The following is a 26,982-nucleotide window of genomic DNA, read 5'->3' as shown; positions in this document are numbered from 1 at the left end:
TGTGATTGAGTATGACATCACGAGTATCCTGCAGAACCTGGCCACCAAGAACATCCTCACCAACGATGAGGCCAAGGTAGGTGGGTCTCCCTGTCAGTACAAGGCACAGAGAACTTAGCAGAGATGGTAAGCTCAGGGGAATCATCTGAGACAGCCTGACTGTTCATAGCAGGTCTTTCTTTTATTGTGAGGTCATCAGACCCTACTGACCACTCTGTTCTGCTCCCCCAGTGGTCTTTTTTAAAGTGGCCCTCTTGTCACCCACTTGTCTTTCAGAGATTCAAAGCCAAAGAAGAGGGTCAGGGGCGGTCAGGTGTGGAGTCCTTCATCAGTGACATAATGAAGATGGAGAGTGGGGTGCTGGTGGGCCTGTGGGAGGCGCTGGCTGAAGAACTTGAGAGATTTCCATCACCAAACCTGACAATAATACTGGAGGAGGTCACAGAGGGCGGTAAGTTAATGGGGTCTTGAGAGTTAGCAAAACAATGAATGTGTAGAAATCACAAAAGGAAACAAAGTGAGAGACACAGGAACACAAAACACAACATTAATGTCTGTAGGCCACTGGACACACATGGCTGTCAGGTCTGTCACTTACACCGAGACGCCTGATTGTTGGCCATCAATGCCAACACTTCCTCCAGTTCCCCTCAATTTCTCTTTTAAGTTTTTATTAAAGTCTTCAAAGGGGTCAGTGGTCCTACCATATTTTGGTAACTGGTGTGCTACTGTCACCTATGTGCCACCTGTCATGACCGCACATTTGACTGACATGTCACCCTTTCTACACTTTATAAGCCTACACCTACAGCCCACCAGGATGATCAGTAATAATATTTTCTTTTTCTTTACTTTAACAGGAAGCCACAGATTCTGTTGTTTTTTGATGCCACTGATGTCGCTGTGTGTAAATGTTAGCTTTAGATGCCCCCAGATGTCCACACTCATGCTCATCATGTTTGTTTTTTCAGACGTCTCCCCCTCAGATCCCCATGAAGCTTGTTGTTCCCCTGAGGTCTCAGTAAAGAGTCCCTGCTCTCCACATTGTCTCCTGCTCTCCGCAGCATGATAAATACACAATATGTCTGCTGTTCCTAATACTGGCTGGTGTGTCATTTTCTTGGTCTTCTTTCCTGGACAGTTAATTGCAGACTCCCAGTATGGACACATATTGGTGATTTGTTCTTTCTTTTAGACGTTAAGTCTTTATTGTGGCCAGACAAAGTGCACCTTCATTTTTGATATTTTTCTGATTCTATACCTCACTGTGTACTTCTGTATACTTTTGTTAATCTTCCTCTTTACTGCTGTAACTGACTCTTCTTATTTCACCAGGACCAGACCTCTTGATGAACATTCAGGCCAGTCTCCAGCCCGCTCCCATTGACGCTAGTATTAAAGGTGAGCCACTGGTCTTGTGACTCTGCTCCTCAGTTATTACAATTGTGATGAGATCAGGCCATTCATCTCAAAAACCTCATTAATCTTATTCAATACTTTTCAAAATAACTGTCAGCTTTTGAAGGGTCCTATAGTCCACACTTTTTCCTTGTGTCTGTTGTTCTCTTTCTGGAGAAAAATGTTAACATCTGTGTGATCCATCTAATATAATAAAGTGCATCCACCATAGAAATTACTTACATAACGTTAAAAACGTAATTTATTACATCTTCATCTGCCTCTGTTTAAGCTGAAAAGGTTCAACTCCTTCAGTCTCTCCTCATAGTGCAGACTTCTCAGTCCTAAATCAGCCTTGTTGATCTTCTCTGGACTTTCTTTACTGCTGCAACAGACTTTATGTGCCCAAAGATCAAAACTGCACACAACACTCCAGATGAGGCCTCACATGGGGGCACTATATATAACTTGGCATCCTGCTAGCCTTATTCATGGCTTCTGTCCACTGTCTTGATGTAATAATGATCATTTTACTACAATTCCCAGGCCTTGCCAGTGTCTGATCATTTATTTTATATTAAAAAGATCATCACCCCCAACACTGACCCCTGAGGGACACCACTGTTAATGTGATCAAGTTCTGATAAGGTTCCTCTCCTCAGATCTCTTTGCTTCTTGTGCTTGAATCAATTCTGTACCCATAGTCAGACTGTGCTTTTTATTCTTTTACACGTATCTTGTCTGCTTTTGTTGCTTCCTCTTATAATTTCACCTCAATAGTGAGACATGATCTCGTCATCTAAACCCACGCTGACTTTTCACTGGCACTCCTGTTCCTCACATGTGCTGCTGTGATCCAGTGATCCAAAGGACTTCAGTTGCTCATACATCATGAAGATCTCTGAGAGGCTGATACTAAAACAGCTCTAACTTCTGATTTCAGAACATCTCATTCTTCTGCAGTTTGCCTATCAGACACATGTAGGTGTTGAGGATGCTCTGATCTCCATGCTCCACAGAGTCTACTCCCACTTGGACAAAGCTGGCATCACAGTCAGCATAATATTCTTTGATTTATCCGGTATCTTTAATACCATTTTTTTCATTGATTGGAGAAAAAGCTCAAGACTTTGCATCTTGATGCTGCCACAATCTCCTGGATCACAGACTACCTGACAAATAGACAACAGTTTGTGAGGCGGAGGGACTGTGTGTCAGAAATGGTGGTGTGAAACACTGGAGTACCTCAGTGAGCTGTTCTGTCTCCCTTCCTGTTTACTTTTGCCACATACAGAAATTCTCAGATGACTCCTCCATCACAGGCTGCATTACTAACAGAAACGAGTCGGAGTACAGGAGGCTTGTGGAGGACCTTGTCATGTGGTAAAAGAAGAAACCACATGTAGCTCAGATTATTTAAGTTGAGTTACAGTCACTCGTTACGTCTATAAACTCCTGTCCTTGTCCTCCACTATTTGCAGGGTTAGCCCATTTAATGTTCAGGTAATTAATGTCTCCCATGACTGTAAATTCCCCCTTTAAAATTGTCTTTTTAATATTCTAAAAGGATGTAAATTGAAATTATTGATGTCATTAGGTGGTCTGTAACACACTCCAAATATGATGCCTTGATCCCTAATGCTGTCTCATTGTACCAAACATCCTCACTAAGCTGTAGCTCACCATCTAATTGAAGACGCCTTACATTTAAATTGTGTTTTATATACATGGTGGCCCCCACGCCTTTGTAATCAACATCTTTCATGAAGAAGGGGCCTGAGTTTCCTCATAAGTTGCATATTGTAATCTTTCTAGTCAGCCAATAAAGAGGTCATTTTGCTTAACTTCTCACTACTGCTATCTTCTTCTATAATACGCTACCGTGGCTATTCGTTTGTCTGTCCAGGATTTTAAATCACCTGCAGCTCGCAAACCGTTTGACTTATTGACCTGAAATTTGGTACACATACACTACGTGGCATCTACTATCTGCTTTCGGGTGATGATTGACCTCCAAGGTTATTCCTATTTTTATTTTTATTTTATTTTATTGTAGAATCAACTCACAGCAGCAGCCAGCAGGGCAGCCATGAGGCGCATGTGTACGGGCGCCATTTTCAATTCCTACCACCTTTGCCGTCACTTCCCCTACCTTGTCATATCTTAAATCATTCTTGAGGCAGACTGAAGTGCCAGCTTAAGTGAAAAATTAAGGAAAATGTACTAAGGAATTGCAACACAAACACTGACTTAATCAATTTTAACGAGAAATGATGCCAGCGAAAGAAGAGAAGAAGCGGGCCGCTAGTGTGGAGAAAAGAAGAGCTGCTCAGGAATCAACAAGCGCATCAACCTCTGAGCAAAAGAATGATAAACGTAGAGAGAAAGAGGATGAAAACTAGGAATGCTCAAGTCAAGTGGATTCACTGCACGTTACTGGTAATATAATAAATGCAGTGGATTCCAGGCATATTCAGACCCCTTCACTTTCTGCTCATTTTATTTTCTTATGGATTTAATTTGAAATGGATAAATTGGCCATTTCTGCCCTTCATTGTACATTCAACAACCCTTAACGAGAAAGTGACTATTAGTGATTTTTAAAAGGTTTGCAAAAAAATATTCAAAATCAAAAACTTAAACCTTTCATTCCTAGAAGTCTTTAGACCCTTTGCTGTGACACACCAAATTGTGCTCAGGTGTCTCTTATTTGCTTTCATTCTTCTTGAGATGTTTCAAGAACTTGATTAGAGTCCACCTGTGGCCCCCTGAATTGATTGAATGGCCTTCAAAAAGGCACACGTGTCTCTGTGTATAGGAGATTCAACAATTCACACTACATGTCAGGACAAAAACCAAGCAATAAAGTACAAGGAACTCTCTGTACAATCAAGTTGTGGTGAAACATGGAATGAAGCAAAGGGATAAAACCATTTGTAAAGCTCTGAGTGTTCAGAGGAGCTCAGTGGCCACACTTACTGTGTAATGGAAGAAGTCTAAAAACATCTGGGGCCTCATGCATAACGCTGTGTGTAGAATTCACACTAAAATATAGCGAACGGATAAAAGTGGAAATGTGCGTATGCTCAAAAAATGCAGATGCTTAAATTTGTGTGAATGCCAACTTGCACGTTCTTCCGCTACATAACAACAACAAAAACAACATTTTTTTATATAGCACATTTTCATACAAAAAGTAGCTCAAAGTGCTTTACATAATGAAGAGAAGAAAAATAAAAGACAAAATAAGAAATTAAAATAAGACAACATTAGTTAACATAGAAAAGGAGTAAGGTCCGATGGCCAGGGTGGACAGAAAAAACAAAAAAAACTCCAGAAGGCTGGAGAAAAAAATAAAATCTGTAGGGGTTCCAGGCCACGAGACCGCCCAGTCCCCTCTGGGCATTCTACCTAACAAAAATGAGATAGTCCTCTTTGTAGTTAGGGTTCTCACGGAGTCACTTGATGGTGATGGTCATACAGACTTCTGGCTTTTAATCCATCCATCGTTGTTGGAACATCATAAATCCCGGTCAGTGTGAAAAGTAACGCATGTGCACATGCCTGCTGCCTCACTCCAAACTCCTCGCAGAATCACGCCTCCTTGAATATGCAGATCAATATAAATAGCCCTTAAGCTCAGCCTTCTGTGAAAAGACAATGGCAAAAGCATAGGAGGGAAATAGAATAATTTCAGTGAATACCAAGTGGATGCAAAGAAAACGTACTATTTGTTTGTTTAAACAGTGATATAAACAACAAATTGAAATTGATCGAGTGACATAGAATGGTGGAGAAACTTGAAAGCTCAAGTTCATAAAGTCGCACAGTGCCCAAAATAAAAAAGAACTGGTCAGATATCGAAGTCGTTGTGAAAAGGCGAGTCGTAGCCCATCGTCTGAGTGTCATATGAAAGCTTATTAGAGTACAGAGGAAAAAAAATAGGGACGCAGTGGGGAAAAAAGCTCAAAATATCAACTTTAATCTCGAAATTTCCACTTTAATTACGTAGTTTATTTTGTCATTAAAGTAGAACATTATAAACTTCATCTTTAAATCATTTAATTTACTATTTTCTCAGATCCCATAGTAACTAAAGTAGCACGTTAAATGCTTTCTTTTGTATTTGATCTTTTATGTCCTCTATGTGTGTGAATCACTATGTGCTCCTTAAACGGGCTTCCTCTTCCTCCGACAGGACACAGAATCGATTACATTTGTGATATTACAGCTCTCTGAATAATTGATATATATATTTGATAGCATTTTCATGATCATAGGAGTTAAAGAATGTTATTAAACATGGGGACACAGTGGCACAGTGGTTGTGATGAGCTGGTGTCCTGTCCAGTGATTGTTCCTGCCTCACGCAAGACGCTTTTCAATTTATTGCAGTAAATGTACTAACTCCCAATTCCTGTCCTTGCTTTTCTTTCTTCAAGTAACCACAATCAACTCTGTAATAAACGTTAAGCCATTTGTAACCTTAGAAAGGCGATTCTTCAAAACTTTTAAGGAACATTGAAATATCTTTGTAGTACATGTTTAATTATTCTATCCATCTATCCTTTCAGTGTTGCGTCAGCACCAGCAAGAATACAGCTCCAGGCAGGAACAATCCCTGAACTAGCTAGCACTGCGCCACCGTGCCCTGACATGTTTATTTATTAACAACTAGCAAAATAACCACGCTTCGCAGCGGAGAAGTAGTGTGTTAAAGAGGTTATGTAAACATATATATATACATATACATATACATATATACATATATATACATATCTACATATACACATATCTACATATATATACACATACATATACACACATACATACACACACACATATACATATACACATACATACATAGTGCGTTGTAACACGGGCTGTGATTGTTACATGGGAGGGAGACGACAAATCACAGCTTGATTGGTGCTTTGACGGATGCCCAGATCCCACAGTATGTCCCCTTAGGAGAGGCGTTAGGCAAGTGTAATTGAATAGCGGTGCTGCAAGTTTAGCTTTACACCTGTTTTTAAGGCTTATTGACTGAAAGGGGCTTTCATGAAAAAACTTAGGGCTTTGCTACAGGATACACCCTCCACAAGTTAAGGAAGTAAAAATAAAGGTATATATTTCTGTTTTATTTAAAGCTTTTAAGTTTGTATGCGGGCAGTATGGTGGTGCAGTGAAAGGTGCCAGTTAGGAGACCCGGGTTCGCTTCCCTGCGTGGAGTTTGCATGTTCTCCCCGTGTCTGTCTGGGTTTCCTCCGGGTACTCCGGTTTCCTCCCACAGTCCAAAGACATGCAGGTTAGGTGCATTGGCGATTCTAAATTGTCCGTGGTGTGTGGGTGTGTGTGGGTGTGTGCGCCCTGCGATGGGCTGGCACCTTGCCCGGGATTTGTTTCCTGCCTTGTGCCCTGTGTTGGCAGGGATTGGCTCCTGTATTTAGGATATAGCGGGTTGGATAATGGATGGATGGACATTTGTATGCATAGCCCCATTTGCCCGTTTTCGTTTTTTTTTATTCTTCAGTAATATTTCAGCAAACCCGGAGCTTGTCAGTTCAAATTGTGGTACTGACACCACTGTGTGACCCTGAGGAAGTCACTTCACCTGCCTGTGCTGCAAAAAACAAAAGTAATGTAACAAATTGTACCTCAGCTGTTGCAAGTTGCTGGAATAAAGGCATAAGTCAAATAGATAAATATGTATTATACACATAGGAACTATTCATTTATTTTCAGTTAAGTCATCTGCAGCAAACCTTTATAAATGAGGGTTTCTTCTTTTTAGATAGTGCAAACTGTTTCTTCTTCATTGAGGTTTTCTCTTGGAGAGCTTTTTTCATTTCATTGAAAATTAAAGCAGCAGCTGCCAAAATATGTAGCTTTCTTATTAATTTTTCAACATTGTGTAAAATAACTATAAAGTAACATAAAAGGTTTAAATACTCGTTATCCTTTTACACTAAAATATTACTAAAGAGATACAAAAAAAGTAAAATGCATATGTTGTTTTTCTTTAAGGAGATTAAATATTACTGAAGAAAAAAAAAAAACCTAAAACAGCCAAATGGGGCTATGCATACGAACTTAAAAGGTTTAAATAAAACAGAAATATATACCTTTTATTTTTACTTCCTTAACTTGTGGAGGGTGTATCCTGTAGCAAAGCCCTAAGTTTTTTTGTGAAAGCCCGTTTCAGTCAATAAGTCTTAAAAACAGGTGTAAAGATATTGACAATAAGCTACACAAACCCACCAAGACATGGAATCGTTTAAAGTCGAAAGACACTATCCGATACTATTAGTTAACGATTAACACATTTCTATATGTATTGTAAGCATACAATACAACTGATAATATGTTGCGATTATTTATCTGGTGTACCGACATTTTTGCGCGTTTAACGGCTGAAATCTAACGTGGTTTGTGCCCTTCAGAATGAAAACAGTTTGCGTTTACCTGTTTAATAAAAGGCGAGCTTTTAAGTCTGAGAAATCACTCCGTAAATGCACACGTTTAATTCTTTATCACTTCAAACAACTGAACTATCCAGAACATTTCAGGCATACATCCAGCATTCAAACTATGTATAAAAAGCACAACTGTTAAAGGAATTCAGCATTTCTTAATTGAAAATGTTCCTTTAATCCTCAACATGTCTCAATGAGTCGTTCTGGTGGTTTTACTTGACATTTTGATATTCTGGTTAATTGTGTTAGCAGTTGAGATGTTCTTTCCTGATTTATACTTGTTTTCTCGTTAATATTTGTTTCGCTGGTGTTAGTGTTCTGATTAGAGGTTATTGGTCCTTTGATGTCTTGACGGTTTCTTCTTAGAACAGCTCCTATTACGCAATTCCGTCACATACTGCTCTATTGTTTCTCCGCTTTTCTGGAAACATGTAAAAAAACTTGTGCCGCTCAAACGTCACATTGCGCTTTGGGTTGCAATACGTTTCGAATTTTTCAACTATTTTGTTCAATTTCATATTGTCTCCATCTTCTTCAAACTAAAAATTGTTATACACCTCTAGCGCCTCTTCGCCAATTACATGTAGAAGCATAGACGCTTTCATTTTTTCACTTTTCCTATCTGCTTCAATCGCAGCAAGATACAACTCGAACCTCTGTTTAAATCTTTTCCAATTTTCAGCTACATTTCCCTTTAACTGGAGATTTGGTGGGGGCTGTAATCCTAACATATTTTTTTTTTCTCTTTTGCTAGAATGTCTTAGCGCTTTCTGATCACGTTTTCGGGTTACTCACAGACACGAGACTCATTCAAAAGCTGAACCTCTTCTTCACATTCCTCTTCCAATCCGCCACTTCTGACACCATGTAGTGATCTTGTTAGGTTCGTAGTTTAATCAATACACAGGATTGAAAGATATAATAACTGTTTAATAGACAGACTTTAGAGACATTTACTGTACAAGTTACTAATCGTTCTTTAGTTCACACCCATTCTCTTACTTGCATCGGCATTCACAGGCATTACTAATCCTTCTGTAAGTATCCCTTAATAGACCTTACTAATCAACTATCATTACAAAATCCAACGTGGTTTGTGCCCTTCAGAATGAAAACAGTTAGCATTTACCTTTTTAATAAAAGCTTTTAAGCCTGAGAAATCACCCCGTAAATGCTCACATTTAATTGCACATGTGTTAATATGTATGCTTACACGGTATTAAAAGACACTCAAAAATTAACGTCATTTACCTTCGTTCCCGCGTTTGACTCGTGCTGTAAATCTCTTCCTTGTTTTTAGTTCAAGTGATTACGTAGGAGGTGTGATGACGCGATACGTGACTCCGCCTCCTCCATTAGAGTATATGGACAAAAAACAGGTTCCAGTTATGACCATTACACGTAGAATTTCGAAATGAAACCTGCCTAATTTTTGTAAGTAAGCTGTAAGGAATGAGCCTGCCAAATTTCAGCCTTCTACCTACACGGGAAGTTGGAGAATTAGTGATGAGTCAGTCAGTGAGGGCTTTGCCTTTTATTAGTATAGATACAGATTATTTAAATGATGTTAACATTTTATCTGTATAATGTAATAAACATATTTTGCTGCATTTCATCATATGTAAATACTTGCTTTATAAAGTGGCTCAGGTTGTGCAATATTATAACTGTAACGCTAGTTTACAGTGAGGTAATTGTACTAATAAGTACAAACAGTTCTACAAGGAGAACTTGATGGATTGAATGAGTTCTTGGGATGAAACTGTTTCTGAACCGCGAGGTCCGTACAGGAAAGGTTCTGAAGCGTTTGCCATGTGAGAGCAGTTCAATAGACAGCATGGCTGAGGCAGCATGTGCTTAATGCTGTATACTGATAATTCTCTTTCTGATCAGCTGCTGTAGAGCTGTGATTCCACACTCGATTACAGTGATATAAATACTCTAAGTGGTGCATTGAGAGAAACAACGCTAAAGTAGCTATGGTATTTGGAATACTTTGGCCATTCTGTAGACCATTATATTGTTACTGGTTAATTACAATCAGATGCCTTAACCCTTTAACCGCCAACTCCCTAAATATTCCCCACGCCAGGCGAAATCTGAACAATTTTCGTTTTTTTACTTTTTTACATTTTGTTTACATTTTTTACATTTATTCAAGCAGTATTGACCACTAAATGTTGTGCAAGTTCTAGAAATGGGCAAACACATAATAAAACACAAAATGTACCTTTTCTCAGGCTTCCACAACAATAAACTTTCATCAACTGCAACTGACGGTCCTGGCATGTAGGGCAACTGAAATGCTTCAAATAAATGGTCAATCAAAGGATGTAGCTTAAACAAGCGGTCGCGGTTTGGATCTTTCTTATCTGGCTCATTTCTGTTGTCATTCAAATGAAAGAATTTCAGCAGCAAAGAGAATCGGTTACGTGTCATGATAGCTGCAAAAATAGGTGTTGCATACATAGGATCTGTAGACCAGTACATCTCAATATCTGGTTTTCTGATTATTCCCATCAACATCAAAATCCCAATGAATTTTTTCATTTCGTTTTCATCAGTGTCTACCCAAGCACGAACACGGGAATGTGGAGGTAAATTGGGATTTTTCTCAATAAACTGTGCTGCATACAGATTTGTCTGATGTCAAAAATGTCTGATCAAATCAGGTGACACAAACAGCTCATAAAACTGCTCAGCAGTGTTATTGTTTACATCAACAGTAAAGCCACACGTTGCCTCAAACGGATGCAGAAAAGGTAGTTCACCTCGGGCAGCAGTCCAGTTGAGATGCTAGGGATACACCCACTCATCGCCGTCATCCGATGCACCGTCATTCACAGTATCATGCAGCGTACGTTGCTGATCATCATTGTCGCTAAAATCTTCTTCAGAACTGCTACAATCATGATCAGAATTATTGTCCAAAATTGCCTGCAAAACCTCACTTGAAGTCAGTTTACGTTTCGCCATATTCACAGCTTTCACTTTCGAATCACATCACGTGATCGGCCAATACAAGCGCAGAGTTGTCGAAATACAACGTAGTAATAATACCCACGCCAAACTGTCAGTTATACTACGCGCCAGGCATTCACATAACCACAGGCAAATGTGCCGGATAATTCCGGCAGTAAGGCGTCAGCATTAAAGCTACGATGCCAGATATATCCGGCAGAGGGCGGTTAAGGGGTTAAACTAATAAATAATATTTGGTTAATTTCAGTGTATATGATAAAGCCATATCAGGGATGTGGATCTAAAAATGAAAGGAAAGCCACACTGGAACAAAAGCAATGCTTTGACGATGGGTGCCGCCAGTTTGCAAAACTGAGCAGATAACTTGTGTATGCCAAGCATTTAGCTGGCGTGAAAATTTTTGTGGCTTTACGCCAAGTTTAGGTTTTATACACTTCACAATTTGAGCGTGGAAATGGGAGTACGCAACATTTTTGTTGTGTATGCACCATTTATACATGAGGCCCCAGGACTCTTCATGGAGACTTTTCTATCCATCCACAATGAGTAACTGGGCTGGAAGGGCCTTGGTCAAGGAGGTGACCAACAACCCAACAATCACTCTTAGAACTTCAGAAGTCTTCTGTTGAGATGGGAGAACCTGCCAGAAGTATATCCATCTCAGCAGCACTCCATCAATCAGGATTATTTTGGAGATTTGATAGATGGAAGCCCCTGTTAAGCAAAAGGCATATAAAGAACTCTGAGAGCGTGAGGAAAAATAATCTCTGGTCTGGAGAGACAAAAACTGAACTCTTTGAGCAGAACTCCAAGCACTTTGTCTGGTAAAGACCAGGCACTGCTCCTTAGCTGTCTAAAACAATCCTACGGTGAAGGTTGGTGGTGACAGCATCTTGCTATGGGGGTACAGGGACAGGGAGACTGGCCAGAATTGAGAGGATAAGGAATGCAGACAAATCCAGAGAGGCCAATGAAGAAAATCTGCTGCAGAGATCACTCCACCTGAGACTGGGGTGACATTTCAGTGCATAAAGTCCACAATACTAGAGTGGTTTCTGGACAAGTTTCTGAGTACCCTTGAGTGGGCCAACCAAACCTCAGTCGGGTGTAACACCCCATAGAACATGTGTGGAGAGACCTGAATATGGCAGTTTACAGACAGTTACCATCTAATCTAATGGAGTTTGAGAGGATCTACCAGGAATAATGTGATAAACTCAACAAATCCAGGTGTGCAAAGCTTATTGAGACTTAGCAAGAAGATTTGAAGCTGGAAATGCTGCCAAAGGGGCTTCTTCAAAGTATTTAGTTAAGTGGCTAAACATTTGTATTAATGAGAAATTACACTTTTCTGAAAACATGTTTTCACTTTGTCATTATGGGTTATTCAGTGTTGATGGATAGGCAGAAATGTCAAATGTATCTATTTAAAATTAACTCGGTAACATAGTAAAATTTGCAGAAAGGGATGGAGTCAGAATACTTTCTCAGCCCACTGTTTGTTCAGTTACACAGAACTACTCATACAGTTTATTATTTTTTTCATTGCATTTAAGGCCAGTGATTTAAATGTATTACTCAATTACATAGAAACTTCTGAATTGTTTCTGTATTTGTTTTTACACTGTTGTGGGTATCCATTTATGTGAAACCAGGCCTGTCCTAACCTCCCTGCTACCCTCTGCCCTCACGCTCATCTTTATCTACTTAAATGTCCCACCTAACACCTCCACACACCCCACATTGGTGTCCCTCCTGATCAAATGCATCTTATCAAGGCATCCCAATGCCCCATAAACCTGTGCCCTTCTATCCTACCTCAAGATGAGCCATGTGTTTAAACTTTCTAATCCCCTCAGTCTTATATGGACTGAAAAGTCAGAGCTTCAGAGAAGACCACCATGTCAGTTCCACTCCTCAGTTTGGCACTTAACTCCTTGATTATCAAAGTGTCATTCTGCCCACACATTTGTCTTCTGTTCCAGTATGGCCAATGAGAAATAAATCCACCCCAACCCTTGCCAGCAGACTGTTCACCCTTCCAAGGAGGTATCCCAACTGTCCATCAGGTATGCAGCACACCCTACAAGAGTCTGACCACACAAGAACACAAACCTAAATCTCAATCCCTCTATTGACTGAGTCCTGTACTCTCACTGCTTTTGTCTTTCTGGGGTGACTGGTTTTCAAGTGACCCGCTGGGGCTCCTCCACCACAGACTTATCAGAGTCAACATTAAGCTCCACAAAGACCTGAAAATGGTTGGTAACCTCCAACTCTGGGTTGGAGCCCTTGGCCTGTGTGCACCTGTAGCTTTGTGTGTACTGCATGTCCAACAATGACACACCTGTTTCTACCTGTCTGCTAGAGGTCTCCTCTCAGGTTCATGCTATCCCAGTGAAAGACACCTGGGCAATATCTGTAATCTCCTACTGCACCACAGGTTAGCCACCTTTTCAAGTTCAGTGATCCTGACTGCAAGGTGCTGGATCATCTGGCATCTCCAAACATCAAAGTCAGCCTCCAAAAGTCCTTTTTTATTTCCTTTTTCACAAGTTCTCTTTATCACTTTCAGGTCTCCATGAGACACACAGAGGTGGAGTGTCTGAATCCACAAAAACTCTAGAGGATCAGGATTCTCCTGGAGATCCACACACCAGAGCTGTGGGCTTTGAGACACGATACACAGAGCTGATGATCATCAAACAGTTCAAAAGAACCTACAGTGAGAGGCACCATGAACTTGAGAAGATGGGGATAACTCATGCAAAGCTGATAGAGAAGCGGACAAAAGAGAAATGTGAGCGAATCTGGACTGAGCAGCTTTTTAGGAGGAGTCCAGGAAGTGAGACAGACCCTCACATTGTAGTGGTCAGTGGAGTGGCTGGAATTGGGAAGACTACCATGGTCCAGAAGATCATGTTTGACTGGGCCAGAGGCACTCAGTGCCAGAGGTTTGCTTTTGTGTTTCTGTTTAAATTCAGGGAGCTCAATCTACTAGACACAGAGACAGAGCCACAGATGCCTCTGACCAGGCTGATTGAAAGGCACTATAAATATCTCAATGACGTGAGACTGAGGGAAATCCTTCAGAAACCCAAATCTCTGCTCTTTATATTTGATGGACTGGATGAGTACAAACACAAACTGGACTTTACACCCAGGAAACTCCCCTCAGACCCAGTTGAGAGCTTCCCTGTCCACATCTTGGTCTCCAATCTGATCAGAGGGACATTACTGAAGGACTGTACAGTCCTGATAACAACCAGACCAACAGCCCTGGAGTCCCTGGACATGAAGAGAGTTGATCGATTTGCAGAGATCCTGGGTTTCTTCCCTGAACAAAGGCTGATGTACTTTAAGAAGTTCTTTGGTGATGCTGATCAGGGCTCTGAGGCTTTTCAGTATGTGGAGGAGAACACCATCCTGTACACCATGTGCTTCAACCCCTCATACTGCTGGATTATCTGCTCCGTGCTGAAGAGCCACTTCATGACACCTGATGAAGAGCGAGGAGCTGCCCCCAGAACTGTCACTGAGCTCTTTGTGATGTTCCTTCACAACATTCTCACCAATCATAAACGAGAAGCCAAGAACCAGCGAGAGATTCTGATCAAACTGGGAAAGATGGCTTATTATGGGGTGGCTAACAAGACTCTTGTGTTTTATGACAAGTTTGAGATGTCCACCTTTGGTCTCCGGCCAGTCCTGTCCTCTCCATTTCTCTCAGGGTTCCTCAAAGAAATCCTTCAGAGAGAAAGCACTCTGGAGCACACGACGTACACATTCTACCACCTCACCATACAGGAGTTCATGGCCGCCTGCTCCTTCTACCTCAATCCATCAGGTGGCATTGAGGAGCTGCTTGAGAAGTTGGACTCTTGTAAAGATGGCCGGTTTGAGATTCTCACTCGATTCCTGGCAGGACTGGCCAGAGATTCTGTATTTAAAACACTGGGGGGAGTCATGGGGGAGTTTAAGGTGAAGACAGCAAAGAAGATACTGGAGTGGGTGAAGAAAAAAGCTGAAGAGGTGCTACTGAGACGAGATAAAAGTGAAGCTCTGCGATTGTGTCAGTGGCTCTATGAGACTCAGAATAAGAAATTAATTAGAGATGCCATTGGGAAGGATTTAAAGATGGACTTTAGTAGGATAACTTTAACTCCTCTGGACTGTGCTGTGCTGGGCTCTGTCATCAGCTGCTGTGGAGAACTTGAGGAGCTCAACATGACAAACACACCACTGACCTTAGAGTGCATCATGAGACTGGCGCCAGGACTCACCTGCTGCAGACGTGTCAAGTGAGTAATAAAACATCAATGAGTTTAGTGTGACTGTCTGTGGACTCAGAGGGGTGACATTAGTGTGTCCATCAGGGGGTGTCAGGACTACAAATAGACGAGGGTCCATGTGAGAACATACACTGCTGTGTGTCACAGTGCCGCGTGAAAGACACAACAGCTGCTAAATAACAACAGAAATCAAATAATTATTTATACTCAGCTTGTTTGTTTGAATGAATCTTTCAACACAGAAATTCACTATCAGACCCTTTTTGTTGAGAAATGAGAAAAATACAACTGATTAGAAAGTTCTAGAAAAGTCATTTCCATGTTATTGTTAGATATGTCTGTGCATTGAAAGCCTGTTTTGTAATTTTTGCAGTGTGTTATTTTTAAAACAATTTTTATTAATAGCTGCAGGAATTAAAAACTTTAATCACAATAAGTAAGTTTTTAAATCTGTATAGCATGTTCAGTTTTGTCTAAAGAAGCTCTCAGGTAATAATGAGACTCTCCTTCATCGTGGAGGATATGAAAGATCAAACTCCTCAGTGTCCACAGAACAGTGACAAGTGACGGGGACACAACCTGCGTGGGGTCTTCATCAATAAATAAACTGAGGTGTGTGGTGTGGCAGGAGATAAGCGAGGAAAACACTCCTTAGCCCCCCAGTAGATGTCATCAGGTAGGTGACAGGGTCAGACACTGGTCAGAGATGGCACAATTACTAATTAGGACAAATGTGGCAACAGACGCATTGCATTCAAAAAATAAAGAAAACATTAAACACAGGAAAAAAATAAAAATATAAAAAACCAACCAATAGCAAAACACCAAAGCAAACAATAAATATTCACCTGTTGCACTCATTCAAATTGTTAATTTTGAAAAATAAATAAATAAATAAATCTCTAAGAGCCCAGCAGCCATCAGCTGACTAAAGTGGCTCCCAATGGCGAGACAAACCACAGCCGTCTAACCTGAGCGCGCCGTCCACTAAACCTGAGCCGCTTCTCCCAAATCAGTTACCCTCCTGAACTGAAAATCCCCCCTCAGTCGGCTGTCACAGCTTTGTAAATGAACCAGCTGTCTGCTACACTAAATGAACATGCGGCCATCTTGTTATGCATTCTGGGAGTCCCCCTTTAATAAGAATAACACGGTTAGCACTAATGAACTCCTCTAAGAACTAAAGGGACAACAAACCAACTTCCTCCGGCCGGTCGTCTCTCCCCGATTGCTGAGTTTGTTTTATTTCACCTCCTCACTCGTCAATCACAAATCACCAGCAGCCTCATATTGGTGTCCAATGGCAGCAGCTGCATCCTTCACGTGCACCGCGGGTGTAGTCAGGAATGTGGAGCCCCCCAGCCGTGTAAAGCCAAATCAAATCACAGTGACGCCCCACTTACATCATTCTGACTAAATAGGACAACAAAGTAAATACTTTCAAAAATAAGGAAAAGAAAGAACTCGCTACTAACTCAAGGTGGTCTGCTTATTTGTGGTTGATAAAACATTTTAAGTACAAGTGGGGCTGCAGCCTCTCACACCTAAACACTGAAACATCTTTGTATAGAAAAAAAGATTCAAAAGGTAATCTTTTTAATGGAAACACAAGTTCGATAATTATCGTACTTTGCTAACAATTTTCTAAAAAATAAATCTTTTTTTAATAAAGTCATTATAAAACACACTATGGCTCATCTAATAATTGAAGTGCCAGTCTGAGGGGGGGCTGCCATTGTGCCAGTGCCCTCCACAGAAGAGTCGTCGTCTGTCACTGACATCACGTGTGCTGTAGAATGTAAAGTAATCATACGTGAGTGCTCAGTTATTACACGTGTGCTGCGGTCATATTAATACTTTTTTTAAAGTAATTTCTATCCTGTGCCCAGTATGTCATGAAAGTGTAAAGTGATATCTTTATAAATTAAAATGCTGATTATAAAGAGCGTAGAGTTAGCGGAGAATAAACAGCCTGTTGCAGAGTCTTTGTGCTGAGCAGTCAGTGATGAAGGAGTCCGCTCTGACCATGAAGAGGCGCCATGAAGAGACAGCGCTGACCCTCAAACACTTCAGAGACCCTTCTGTGCTGCTAAAGTCCGTCAGTCCAAGTGCTCGGCCGCCCGCCGGTGAGTGGAGGTGAAGGTCCAGCCTTGGAGTGTCGCCCAGAGCTGAGCGGAGTACAATACAATAGCATACAGTGTGTGTGTGTATAGCGCAGGGACAGACTCTCAGGTGAGTATTGATGATCATAAATATACAATTAGCACAAGTAAAGAAAGAGATTTGTGAAACACACAGAAAACAACGGAGAGAGTGAGCTACAGGAATGGAAAACAACAAAATCTGTCAACTAATTGATTGTTGAACTCTGGTCTGGTTATTCAAAAAAATTATAAAAGCAGATTTTTTTTTCATTTCAGTTAATTTTCTTTATGCAGTTTTAATTTCAGTTTAGTTTTTATTTTTCACTCTTTTACTTTCCCTTTTTTTCATTTAACATAACACTTTTTTGCCACTTTAGTTGCAGTTTTCATTAACAATCCTAATCTCTGAACTCCGGCTGTCCGCACCCCATCCATCCATTTTCCAACCCGCTGAATCTGAACACAGGGTCACGGAGGTCTGCTGGAGCCAATCCCAGCCAACACAGGGCACAAGGCAGGAACCAATCCCAGGCAGGGTGCCAACCCACCGCAGGACACACACAAACACACCCACACACCAAGCACACACTAGGGCCAATTTAGAATCGCCAATCCACCTAACCAGCATGTCTTTGGACTGTGGGAGGAAACCCACGCAGACACAGGGAGAACATGCAAACTCCACGCAGGGAGGACCCGGGAAGCAAACCCAGGTCCCCAGGTCTCCCAACTGCGAGGCAGCATCGCTACCCACAGCGCCACCGTGCCCCTGTCCGCAATCCTACTGTAGAAATATGGAGTTCACCTCTGGAACTCGTTTTAGTCAAAGTGATCCCTTCACGGGGGGGCAGCACAGAGGTGAGCACTGCTACCCCACATCTCCAGGCCACAGGGTCAAATCCCACCCTCTTCACTGACTACTTAAGGTCTTTAGGGTGTAAAGCAGTTCAGAAGTAAACCCCCCGATGATCGTCACGTAGCTGACTGGCCTGTCCATACGACAGCAGGACATTAGCAGCAGATTTGTGATGGAGTCACACCTGAGAGTCGACACCATCAGGACTGGCAGCCCTGACACCATGTGGTGTGCCAGCTCTGTGTGGTCAGCAGTGACATGAGAAGGTCATCAGTCTGACCACTTCATGGGCTCACATGTCACATGTCACTTTATATTTACTGAATGTCTTGTCTGAATTCTAGTAATCGAACTGACTGCCACCTCTAATCTGACAGCCATATTTAAAATGTTTCTAAATTCACAAACCAAATCCTCAATAGATGGACAGCACTGTTGACTTGTCTTGTCATTGTGAATGTCCACTCAGGTGGCTTCTCATCAAGCAGTGACATCAAATGACCAACATGAGCTCACTTTTAGAATCAGGATTTGGCTGACAATCAAACACGTCCTTTGTTAATTTAAACATCCCCTCCATCTTTAGGGTCTCCAGTGAAACAAATCACATGAGGACTGGCTGGTCCTTTACGTGACTCCCACCAGCTACTGGCAGACCACCAGCACCTTGATTTATGTGAGCACTTGAAGTAGAAAGATCAGTTAGAGTTTGTCACAAAGTATTTGTGACTTGTGTCATCGGGGTCTTTAAATCTTTAACCTCTCCCTGAAAGTCCTTTATATCTTTGTAAACTCGTCTTCTCTCACTGAGTCACTCATTTTAAATGATCCGAGTTTAAATCAGGCCGTCAATAAAAACAGCAGAAAGAAAAGGGACTGAGAGAAAGATGGGAATCAAGAGCCAGAAGAGGAGATCAGAACTGAAAGATGAAAAAGCCGAGTGTCAAAACTGAAAGTGAAATCCAAACTCGCAGTTGAAACACAAAGCACCAGTTGTGACGTCTGACTGTTAAACACACGTCTACTTATTCTTTATGTCACATCCACAAACTCAGATAATGCAGAAGTCCAATGGACTGAACTTTGTACTCCTTGATCTTTGACAAAACGCTTAGTGTGACCCTGATTGTCACTTTGTAGGAACTCCTTTACAACAGACACACAGAATAGTGACACACAAGAACTGAAGATAGGGTCAAAGATAGGGTGAGAAGCTCAATCATCCGTGAGGGACTCAGAGTAGAGCCGCTGCTCCTCCGCATCGAGAGGAGTCAGATGAGGTGGCTCGGGCATCTGATCAGGATGCCTCCTGGACGCCTCCCTGGTGAGGTGTTCCGGGCCCGTCCAACCAGGAGGAGGCCCCGGGGAAGACCTAGGACACGCTGGAGGGACTATGTCTGTCGGCTGGCCTGGGAATGCCTTGGGATTCTCCCGGAAGAGCTAGAAGAAGTGGCCGGGGAGAGGGAAGTCTGGGCATCTCTGCTCAAGCTGCTGCTCCCGCAACCCGACCTCGGATAAGCGGAAGAGGATGGATGGATGGATGAAGAACTGAAGATGACGTCACAGGAAAACATAAAATATCATCAACTACCTCAAAGTGTAAACAATTCTGAAGAAGTCATAACAGAAATAACACAAATGACACTCAAGAATAACAAGAACAAGAATAACTTTGCAATATTCACATAGTTTAAAAAATAAATGCAAATCTTAACAATAACACAATAAGACAAACATGGGGTACAAGACCACTGAGCAGCTCACCTCAGCCTTAGACCTTTTGAAGGAGTGAAATGTCCGATGCCACCCAAGTCCTGCAGTCCACAGCCTGACGATGGCCTGAAATGCGGAGCTGACTTGTCAGCTGACTTCGTCTTTGGCTCATCTTCTCGTCGGCCATTAAGAAGATTTCAGTTGTGAGTTGAACACACAAACTCAGCTCAGTGTTTGTAGATCTGTGACAATTCCGAGTTTGTCCAATGACATTTGATTTGTGGCCCTTGTCACATGTATGTCACTTTTATTTGTACACATTTTACTTTAGAGGTTTATAGTCACCACGTCTTTGAGTACTTGACTCATAAATGTGAAGCCACCAACACCCCTGAAGTCCTATCAGCATAAAAATGAAAAAAGAATCAGCACCGAGAGCCGAGAACTCAGTCGTGTGTTCAGATTGGCACCCTGGTCCCTGATGTGTGTCTAACCACTGTGCCACTGTCCTGTTCACGTCACAGGTTTGAGTGTTTGTGTGTCACTTCAGCCCTCCTTAGCCTTCACACTTTGACCAAATGTTTAACAACACAATAATTATACACTTCAGTCAGTTGACATTTTTAGGTCATCCAAAGACACCAAAGCATCCCATTTGATCAAAGGCCTGATAAATCAAATTCACTGAGATGGCCGCCTTCTCTTCACACCTTCTCAGGCTTACTGACAGCTCATGTCCCGCCTCCTCTGTCATTCTGGCCAATCCTGATTCCCAGTTCTGTGCCCAGTGGCTGAGGTGCCGCACTTGACATCCCAGTGACGCGGGTTCAGTTCCTGCCTGTCACATGCTGTGTGACCCTGAGTGAGTCACGTCACCTGTCTGTGCTCAGAGTAAGAATACAAGGATAGAGCTGGACATGTAAAGTGACTTTGGATTGAAAGGCGCTATAAAATAAAGGTGATGACTTTGTCTCTTTTCATATTTTTATCTGCAATATCTTCATCAATATTTGCACACAAATTCTAATTTGTAAACTGCATCCATTTGTTCACTTTGTCACAGTGACACTAAAACACATTTTTATTCTTTATTTTGATTTTGATTTTTCTATGGTTTATTATTTTATCCTCTGTTTTATTTATTATTCAGTTTTTTAAATTTGAAGAGCGGAGGCCTGTCCAGGGTGCAAACTCTCTACTGACCACCAAAGCTCTTCAGTCCACCATGTCTGTGACAGCTGGTGTGTGCAGTGACACTGAGAGACCCTCGCTATGACACAACAAGCCTGTCACCTTGAACCCGTGTCACCAGCTGGCTGAGTGGAGTTTGTCTATTGAGCTCAGGTGGCTGATAGGCCTTAGAAAAGATGACTGGACAGAGTAGAGTGTCACTGTGAGCAGCCGGTGACCCTCTGTGTGTCCCTCTTGGACTGGACTGTCACGTCACCTCTCCTGTCACCTCTCCCTCGTCACTTATTTATCTTTGGGCTCGTTGTGTTTATTTGTCCTCTTGTTTGTGTTGTTAGTTTGTGACTAGCGCTCTATAAAATAAAGGCTGACTGATTTACAGCTGCTGTCACTGAATATCTGGAGAGGCTGGCATTTGTAAATGGCCTCCTGTCAATCATTTCAGTTGTGTCCTCACCCTGAGTCCTGAATGATGGACAGAAATCTGAGTTTGTCACTTGGCTGTCACCAACTCAGAGAAGTGCATCTGAACACTCAAGTGGAGGACAAGGTCAGTCCTGCTGTGTGACACTCCTGTCCAGTGTGACGGCTGACGTCCTCTCATCACTGAGGGTAACCTGACAGATAGAAGATGCTTCAGGTATATAGCGCCTTGAAGGGCAGCATTGGTGTGGAGTTCAAATTGTGTTTCAGTTCAAATGCTAGCAGCAGCCTGCTGTTCAGTGACACACCTGAGCATCCAGCTGTGCTTGTAGTCATCATGTCACTTATTGAGACCACCGATGGTCAGTCAGTCCGTCTGTCTTTCTGCCCTTATGTTCTCACATCTCTCTATTTATCTTCACAGCCTGTCTGAATGTCGTCTCACCTCCACATGTTGCTCAGCTCTCTCGTCAGCTCTTTCTTCTCCACACTCACGACTGACTGAACTGAACCTGAGCAGCAATAAGAACATGGACGACTCAGGAGTGAATCACCTGTGTGAGGGGCTGAGGAGTGAAAACTGCAAATTAGAAAAACTGAAGTAAGTGGACAACAAGAGTGTGTGTGTGTGTGTGTGTGTGTATCTGTGTGTGTGTGTGTGTGTGTGTGTGTGTGAGTGGGTGTGTGTGTGTGTGTGTGTGTGTGTGTGTGTGTGTGTGGTGTGTGTGTGTGTGTGTGTGTTTTGTTGAATTGTATTTCTGCTGACTTTATGGCTCTGACTGTTTTACCCCCACAGTACAAACGTTGTGTTTAATCAGGACAGACTGCAGTGTCAGATTTGGACAGACGGACAGATGGACGTGAGGTGGACTCACAGTAAATAAATGAAGGCAGCATTGTGACCCTGAGACCCTCCCTCACAGTGGCCACTGTCACCGTTCTCTCCATCCAGTCTTTAATTTTCTTTCTTTTCCCACAGTGCCACACTTAATCTTGTCTCCCATCCTCCTTTGTCACTTTCCTCCCTCACACTCCTCTGATGTCCTCACTAAAGTTTGTTAAAGTTTGTTAAAGTCACTGAAACAGAATCAGAAGGAGAAACACTGTGAGTGGGGGCAGAAGAGCTGACCAGAGTGGCTGTGGACAAACTGGAGGAGGACTGAGGTGACAGAATAATAAGTGCAGGACACAATGGGACTTGGAGTTTGGTGAATCCCTGTTGGGATTTTTGGGGGATGCCAGGGGGAGCTGCAGAGCCCTAAAGTGGACTTCTACCACACCTGGGAGTGAGTCCAGGAAATACTGATAATCCACCTGTAGCACACCCAGGAGTTGAATAAACTAAGAAAGAAAGAAAGAAAGAAAGAAAGAAAGAAAGAAAGAAAGAAAGAAAGAAAGAAAGAAAGAAAGAAAGAAAGAAACTGTGTTTTTATCTTGAGGACATTGTGTTCTTCATAGGAAGCAAAGAAGCAAAGCTTCTCCACCTATTAATAAAGGTGTGCTGTGTGGCAGTCTGTGCCCAGCATGTCTGTGTTGTGGTCAGGACGGCTGTACACACCCCTGTGATCCACAACAGTGGAGCTGCTGCTGTCCCTTTGTGCTGATGGCTTCTGTGCTTCCCTTAAAAGTCAGCTGTGAGTCTTTGATTGTCCTCAGATATTTATAACTGTCAATGATCTCCACTGCCTGCTCTTTGGTGATTGTTTCTTGTAGGTGACTGGTGCTGCTTCTAAGTTTATTAGTTCATTAGTTGTTGTAACATTGAGGTTTAGAAAAGACTCACCCCACCAGTTCACAGAGTAATCTCTCACTAGACCAGGACTGGTTTCATTCAGTAGGCTAATAATCACAGAGTCATCAGCACATATTAAGATGATCCTGTCCTCAAATTTGCTGAGACCACTATTTGTGTAGAGGAGTACAAAAGAGGAGAAAGAACAGACATGAGGGGACCTGAGGATGAGGACAACATGTCAGACAGACAGCCATTGGCTTTCACTCTTCAAGTCGCGTCTCTTAAAAAGTCAATCAGCCATCCTACCAAACTGAAGTCGAAATTAAATTCTTTAATAAATCTCTGAGTAAGAAGGTGAGGCTGAATAGTGTCAAACGCTGAAGAGAAGTCAACAAACAGGAGCCTCACATGAGTCTTGGTGCTCTACAAGGGGTCATACAAGAGATGAAGCAAAGTGACATAAGAACATAAGACATTTGACAAACGTAAGGAGACCATTCAGTCCATCAAGGCCGTGTGTTTAGTTAATAGCTAAGCTGTCTCGATAGCTCATCCAGATTCTTCTTAAAACTCGTCAAGGTTTCTGCTTCAACTCCATGTCTTAGTAGTTTGTTTCAGAGTCACACAACTCTTTGCATACTGAAGATCTTCCTGGCTTCAGTCCTAAATGCACTTTCTTTTAATTTCCACTGCTGTCCTCAAGTATGTGATTCACCATTAAGCTGAAAGAATTCTGCAGGATCTCCTTTATCTATGCCTTTGGGGATTTTAAATACCAGGATGAGGTCACAACACAGTCTCCTCTGCTCAGATAAACAAGTTTAATTCTCTGAGTCTGTCACAGTTGGACATGTTCTTCAGTCCCATGATGCACTTGGTTGCTCTCCTCTGCACAGCTTCAAGTGCTGCCCAGTCTTTCTTATATCATGGTGACCAGAACTGCACACAATACACCAGATGTAGTCTCATTAGTGCATTATATAGTTTGAGTATAATGTCCCTGCTGCTGGTCACCACTAGAGCTGCCAGTACTGAGTAGTAAATGATAGACAAGAATTCCAGTTTGTCATCCTCACTCCATGGTCACCTATGACAAGTCCATCTGGTCACACGAGTGCAGGACGTCGTCAGTCTCATGTCTGTGACGTTCTTATCCAGTGTTGATGTCCACATGTCAGTCTGAATGACTTGGCACCAGTCAGTCCAGCGTGAAAGCATGAGACCCTGTCAGGTATATAGCGCCTTACTTTATAAGAATGGCAGTGGTCTCGTGTTCACACTGCACTTCAGTAAAAAGTCAGAAGACAAGTGGCCATTGAAACTTTGTGCTGATTGTCCTTCTGTCTGTCTGTCTGTCTCTCCTCATGTCCTCACTTCTCTCTCTTCTTTTCCACAGCCTGTCTCTTTGTCGTCTCACCTCCAGATGTTGCTCAGCTCTCTCCTCAGCTCTTTCTGCTCCACACTCACGAGTGACTGAACTAAACCTGAGCAGCAACTACAAAATGGAGGATACAGGAGTGGATCAGTTGTGTGAGGGGCTGAGGAGTGAAAACTGCATATTAAAGAAACTGAAGTAAGAGAACAACAAGTGTGTGTGTGTCTGTTTGTGTGTGTGTGTGTGTGTGTGTGTGTGTGTATGTGTGTGTGTGTGTGAGTGTGTGTGTCATGAATTTTATTTCTTGTCACATTATCACTCTGACTTTTCCACTCCCACAACACAAACGCTGTGTTTAATCAGGAAAGACTGCAGTGTCCCTTATGGACAGACAGATGGACGTGAGCTGACACAACTGCAGATTTCCTTTAATAATTCAATTCATAAAGACAGCATTGTGACCCTGAGCCCCTCCACCACACTGGTCACTCTCCTCATCCTTTCTGTCCAGACTGTTGTTTTATTTCTTGTCCCTCAAGCCCACGCTGTCCATTCTTTATTATAATCTCATATTTGTTCCTGTCCTCCATTGTCACTTTCCCCCTTACACTCCTCTGATGTCCTCACTAAAGTTTGTTAAAATCACTAAAATAGAATAAGGAGGAGAAACACAGTCAGTGTGAGAAGAAGAGACAACTAAAGTGACAGAAGACAAAGAGGAGTGGACAGCTAGAGCTGGACTGAAGTGGCAGATAAGGACAAAGAGAATAGAATAACAAAGATAAGGAGAGACAAGAGAAGGAGATGAACAGAATGAAGAAAAGGACAAATAAAAGAGGAGGACAAGGCAGAGGATAAGGAGAAGGAGAGAGAGGAGGACAGACAGAGGAACAGGAGGAAAGGTGGACAGCAGCAGTAGAAATGACCAGCCAGCCATACACAGAAAGAGAAGGTGACAGGGAGGAGAGGAATAGGACTGAAGGCAGTGTGGACAGTAAGGTGGGAGACACAGGAAGTGACCGCCATTATAGGCAAGTGGACTGAACAGGCCGACATCATTCTACAAGACATGACCCCCAGGTCTACACAGGACATCGACATATATCTGTCAGTGGGCTTAGTGACCGACAGGTGGACACACACATCATGTGCAGTAGACGTCAGAGAGACTGAGAGGATTCTGGGAAGGTGACCTCAGTGGGCGTGTCAGTGAGATACTCCAGTGTGAGGAGTGAAGCCCTCTTGTGTTTGTAACTCACACTTGTGTCTCTTGTGGGACATTAAAACAAGAATCTCACCACATGATCAGTGTAGGCTGTCACATGACTTTCTCAATAATCCAGTATATAGCGCCTTTTTGATATTTTTATACACACATGGTCTTCACTGATGTCATCACAGGTCCAAACCCTCTGCCTCACAAATCGTTCTTTGTCATTTCAGTCACTCAGGGTCTTCCTCAATGCCAGCAGACAATCAAATGGCCGACTGGAGATGTGAATAATTTGACGTCACTAAGGACACCTGTCACACTAGTCCTGTGCTCCACTGGTCACTCTGGTCACTGCGTGATTCTCTTTACTACTAAATACAAAGCTGTGTAGTGACACATGTCAGTGGTCAGTGGTTGTGTGCAGGTTTTTAAATTAAAATGGTGGACTCAGAGGGGCGTAGGTGGATGTGGTAGTGTGGGGGAGCAGAGCAGCCCTGGAGTGTTGGTGGTGAATTGGCGGAGCGCACTTTACACCTGCAGACACGTGTGGTTCAGCCAGTGTCCTCATTAGTGTTCTGGGGTGTGGAATTAGACACCTGCACCCCAGTGAGTTTAAAATGAGCTGAGCAGGATAGTCAAGAACAAAACTGAACAGGAAAGAAAAATGAAAAGATGGAGACGGAGGTTAAATGAGAAATAAACTAAATGCAGAATTGTGGCTCAGCTGATGCAGTGGAGTGGAGGTCAAGAAATGGCTGTGAGAGGAGTGAGCACATGGCACTCAAGGGGTAATGTCAAAACCTATTGTGTGCTCAAAGAGCAAGAGTGACCAACTGCACCAAGTGGGCTTCTGCTGAAGGCTGAGTGATGGCGTTAGGAGAAAGGAGAAGGTCTCACGAGGCACCCTGCTGAAGGCCATGGGATTGTGGTGGGAACACAAGGTGAGTTTGGGGTCCTCAGTGGTGACCAGCTAAGGTGGCTGGAGCAGAAGCCGATGTGAAGGATGACTGCCCTTGCCGGTGGTCTCTTGGCTTGCTGAGGAGAACTTAAATGGTAAGCAGAGGAGATGCCAGTTTTAGGTGGCACAGAAACTCTTGTTGTTTTTACATACAATAATGCCAGTGCAGTGAGAATTGTGCCAATAATACTACTATCAAAGTGACAGGTGGCACATGATATTAAACATA

General features: G+C 42.5%; 1 protein-coding gene across 3 annotated transcripts in view; it reads left to right on the top strand.

Annotated features, from left to right (window-relative positions):
• Positions 1–603: 603 nt before the first annotated feature.
• The window catches only part of LOC114643292 (NACHT, LRR and PYD domains-containing protein 3-like), a 39,304-nt gene continuing 12,925 nt past the window's right edge, over positions 604–26,982 (top strand). The window contains exons 1-4 of one of the 3 annotated variants that reach the window (XM_051921830.1): positions 604–1,401; positions 13,432–15,157; positions 21,897–22,073; positions 24,604–24,780. In XM_051921830.1, coding sequence (XP_051777790.1) covers positions 1,350–1,401; positions 13,432–15,157; positions 21,897–22,073; positions 24,604–24,780 — 2,132 coding nt within the window. In that variant the 5' untranslated portion in view covers positions 604–1,349. The remainder of the gene's footprint in view (positions 1,402–13,431; positions 15,158–21,896; positions 22,074–24,603; positions 24,781–26,982) is intronic. The other 2 variants (XM_051921831.1, XM_051921832.1) reach the window with 2 other exon arrangements.

The sequence above is a fragment of the Erpetoichthys calabaricus genome (assembly GCF_900747795.2).
Source record: "Erpetoichthys calabaricus chromosome 1 unlocalized genomic scaffold, fErpCal1.3 SUPER_1_unloc_26, whole genome shotgun sequence".
Lineage (NCBI taxonomy): Eukaryota > Metazoa > Chordata > Cladistia > Polypteriformes > Polypteridae > Erpetoichthys > Erpetoichthys calabaricus.
The sequence above is the reverse complement of the archived record's forward strand: the minus strand, read 5'-3'. Positions and strand labels throughout refer to the sequence as shown.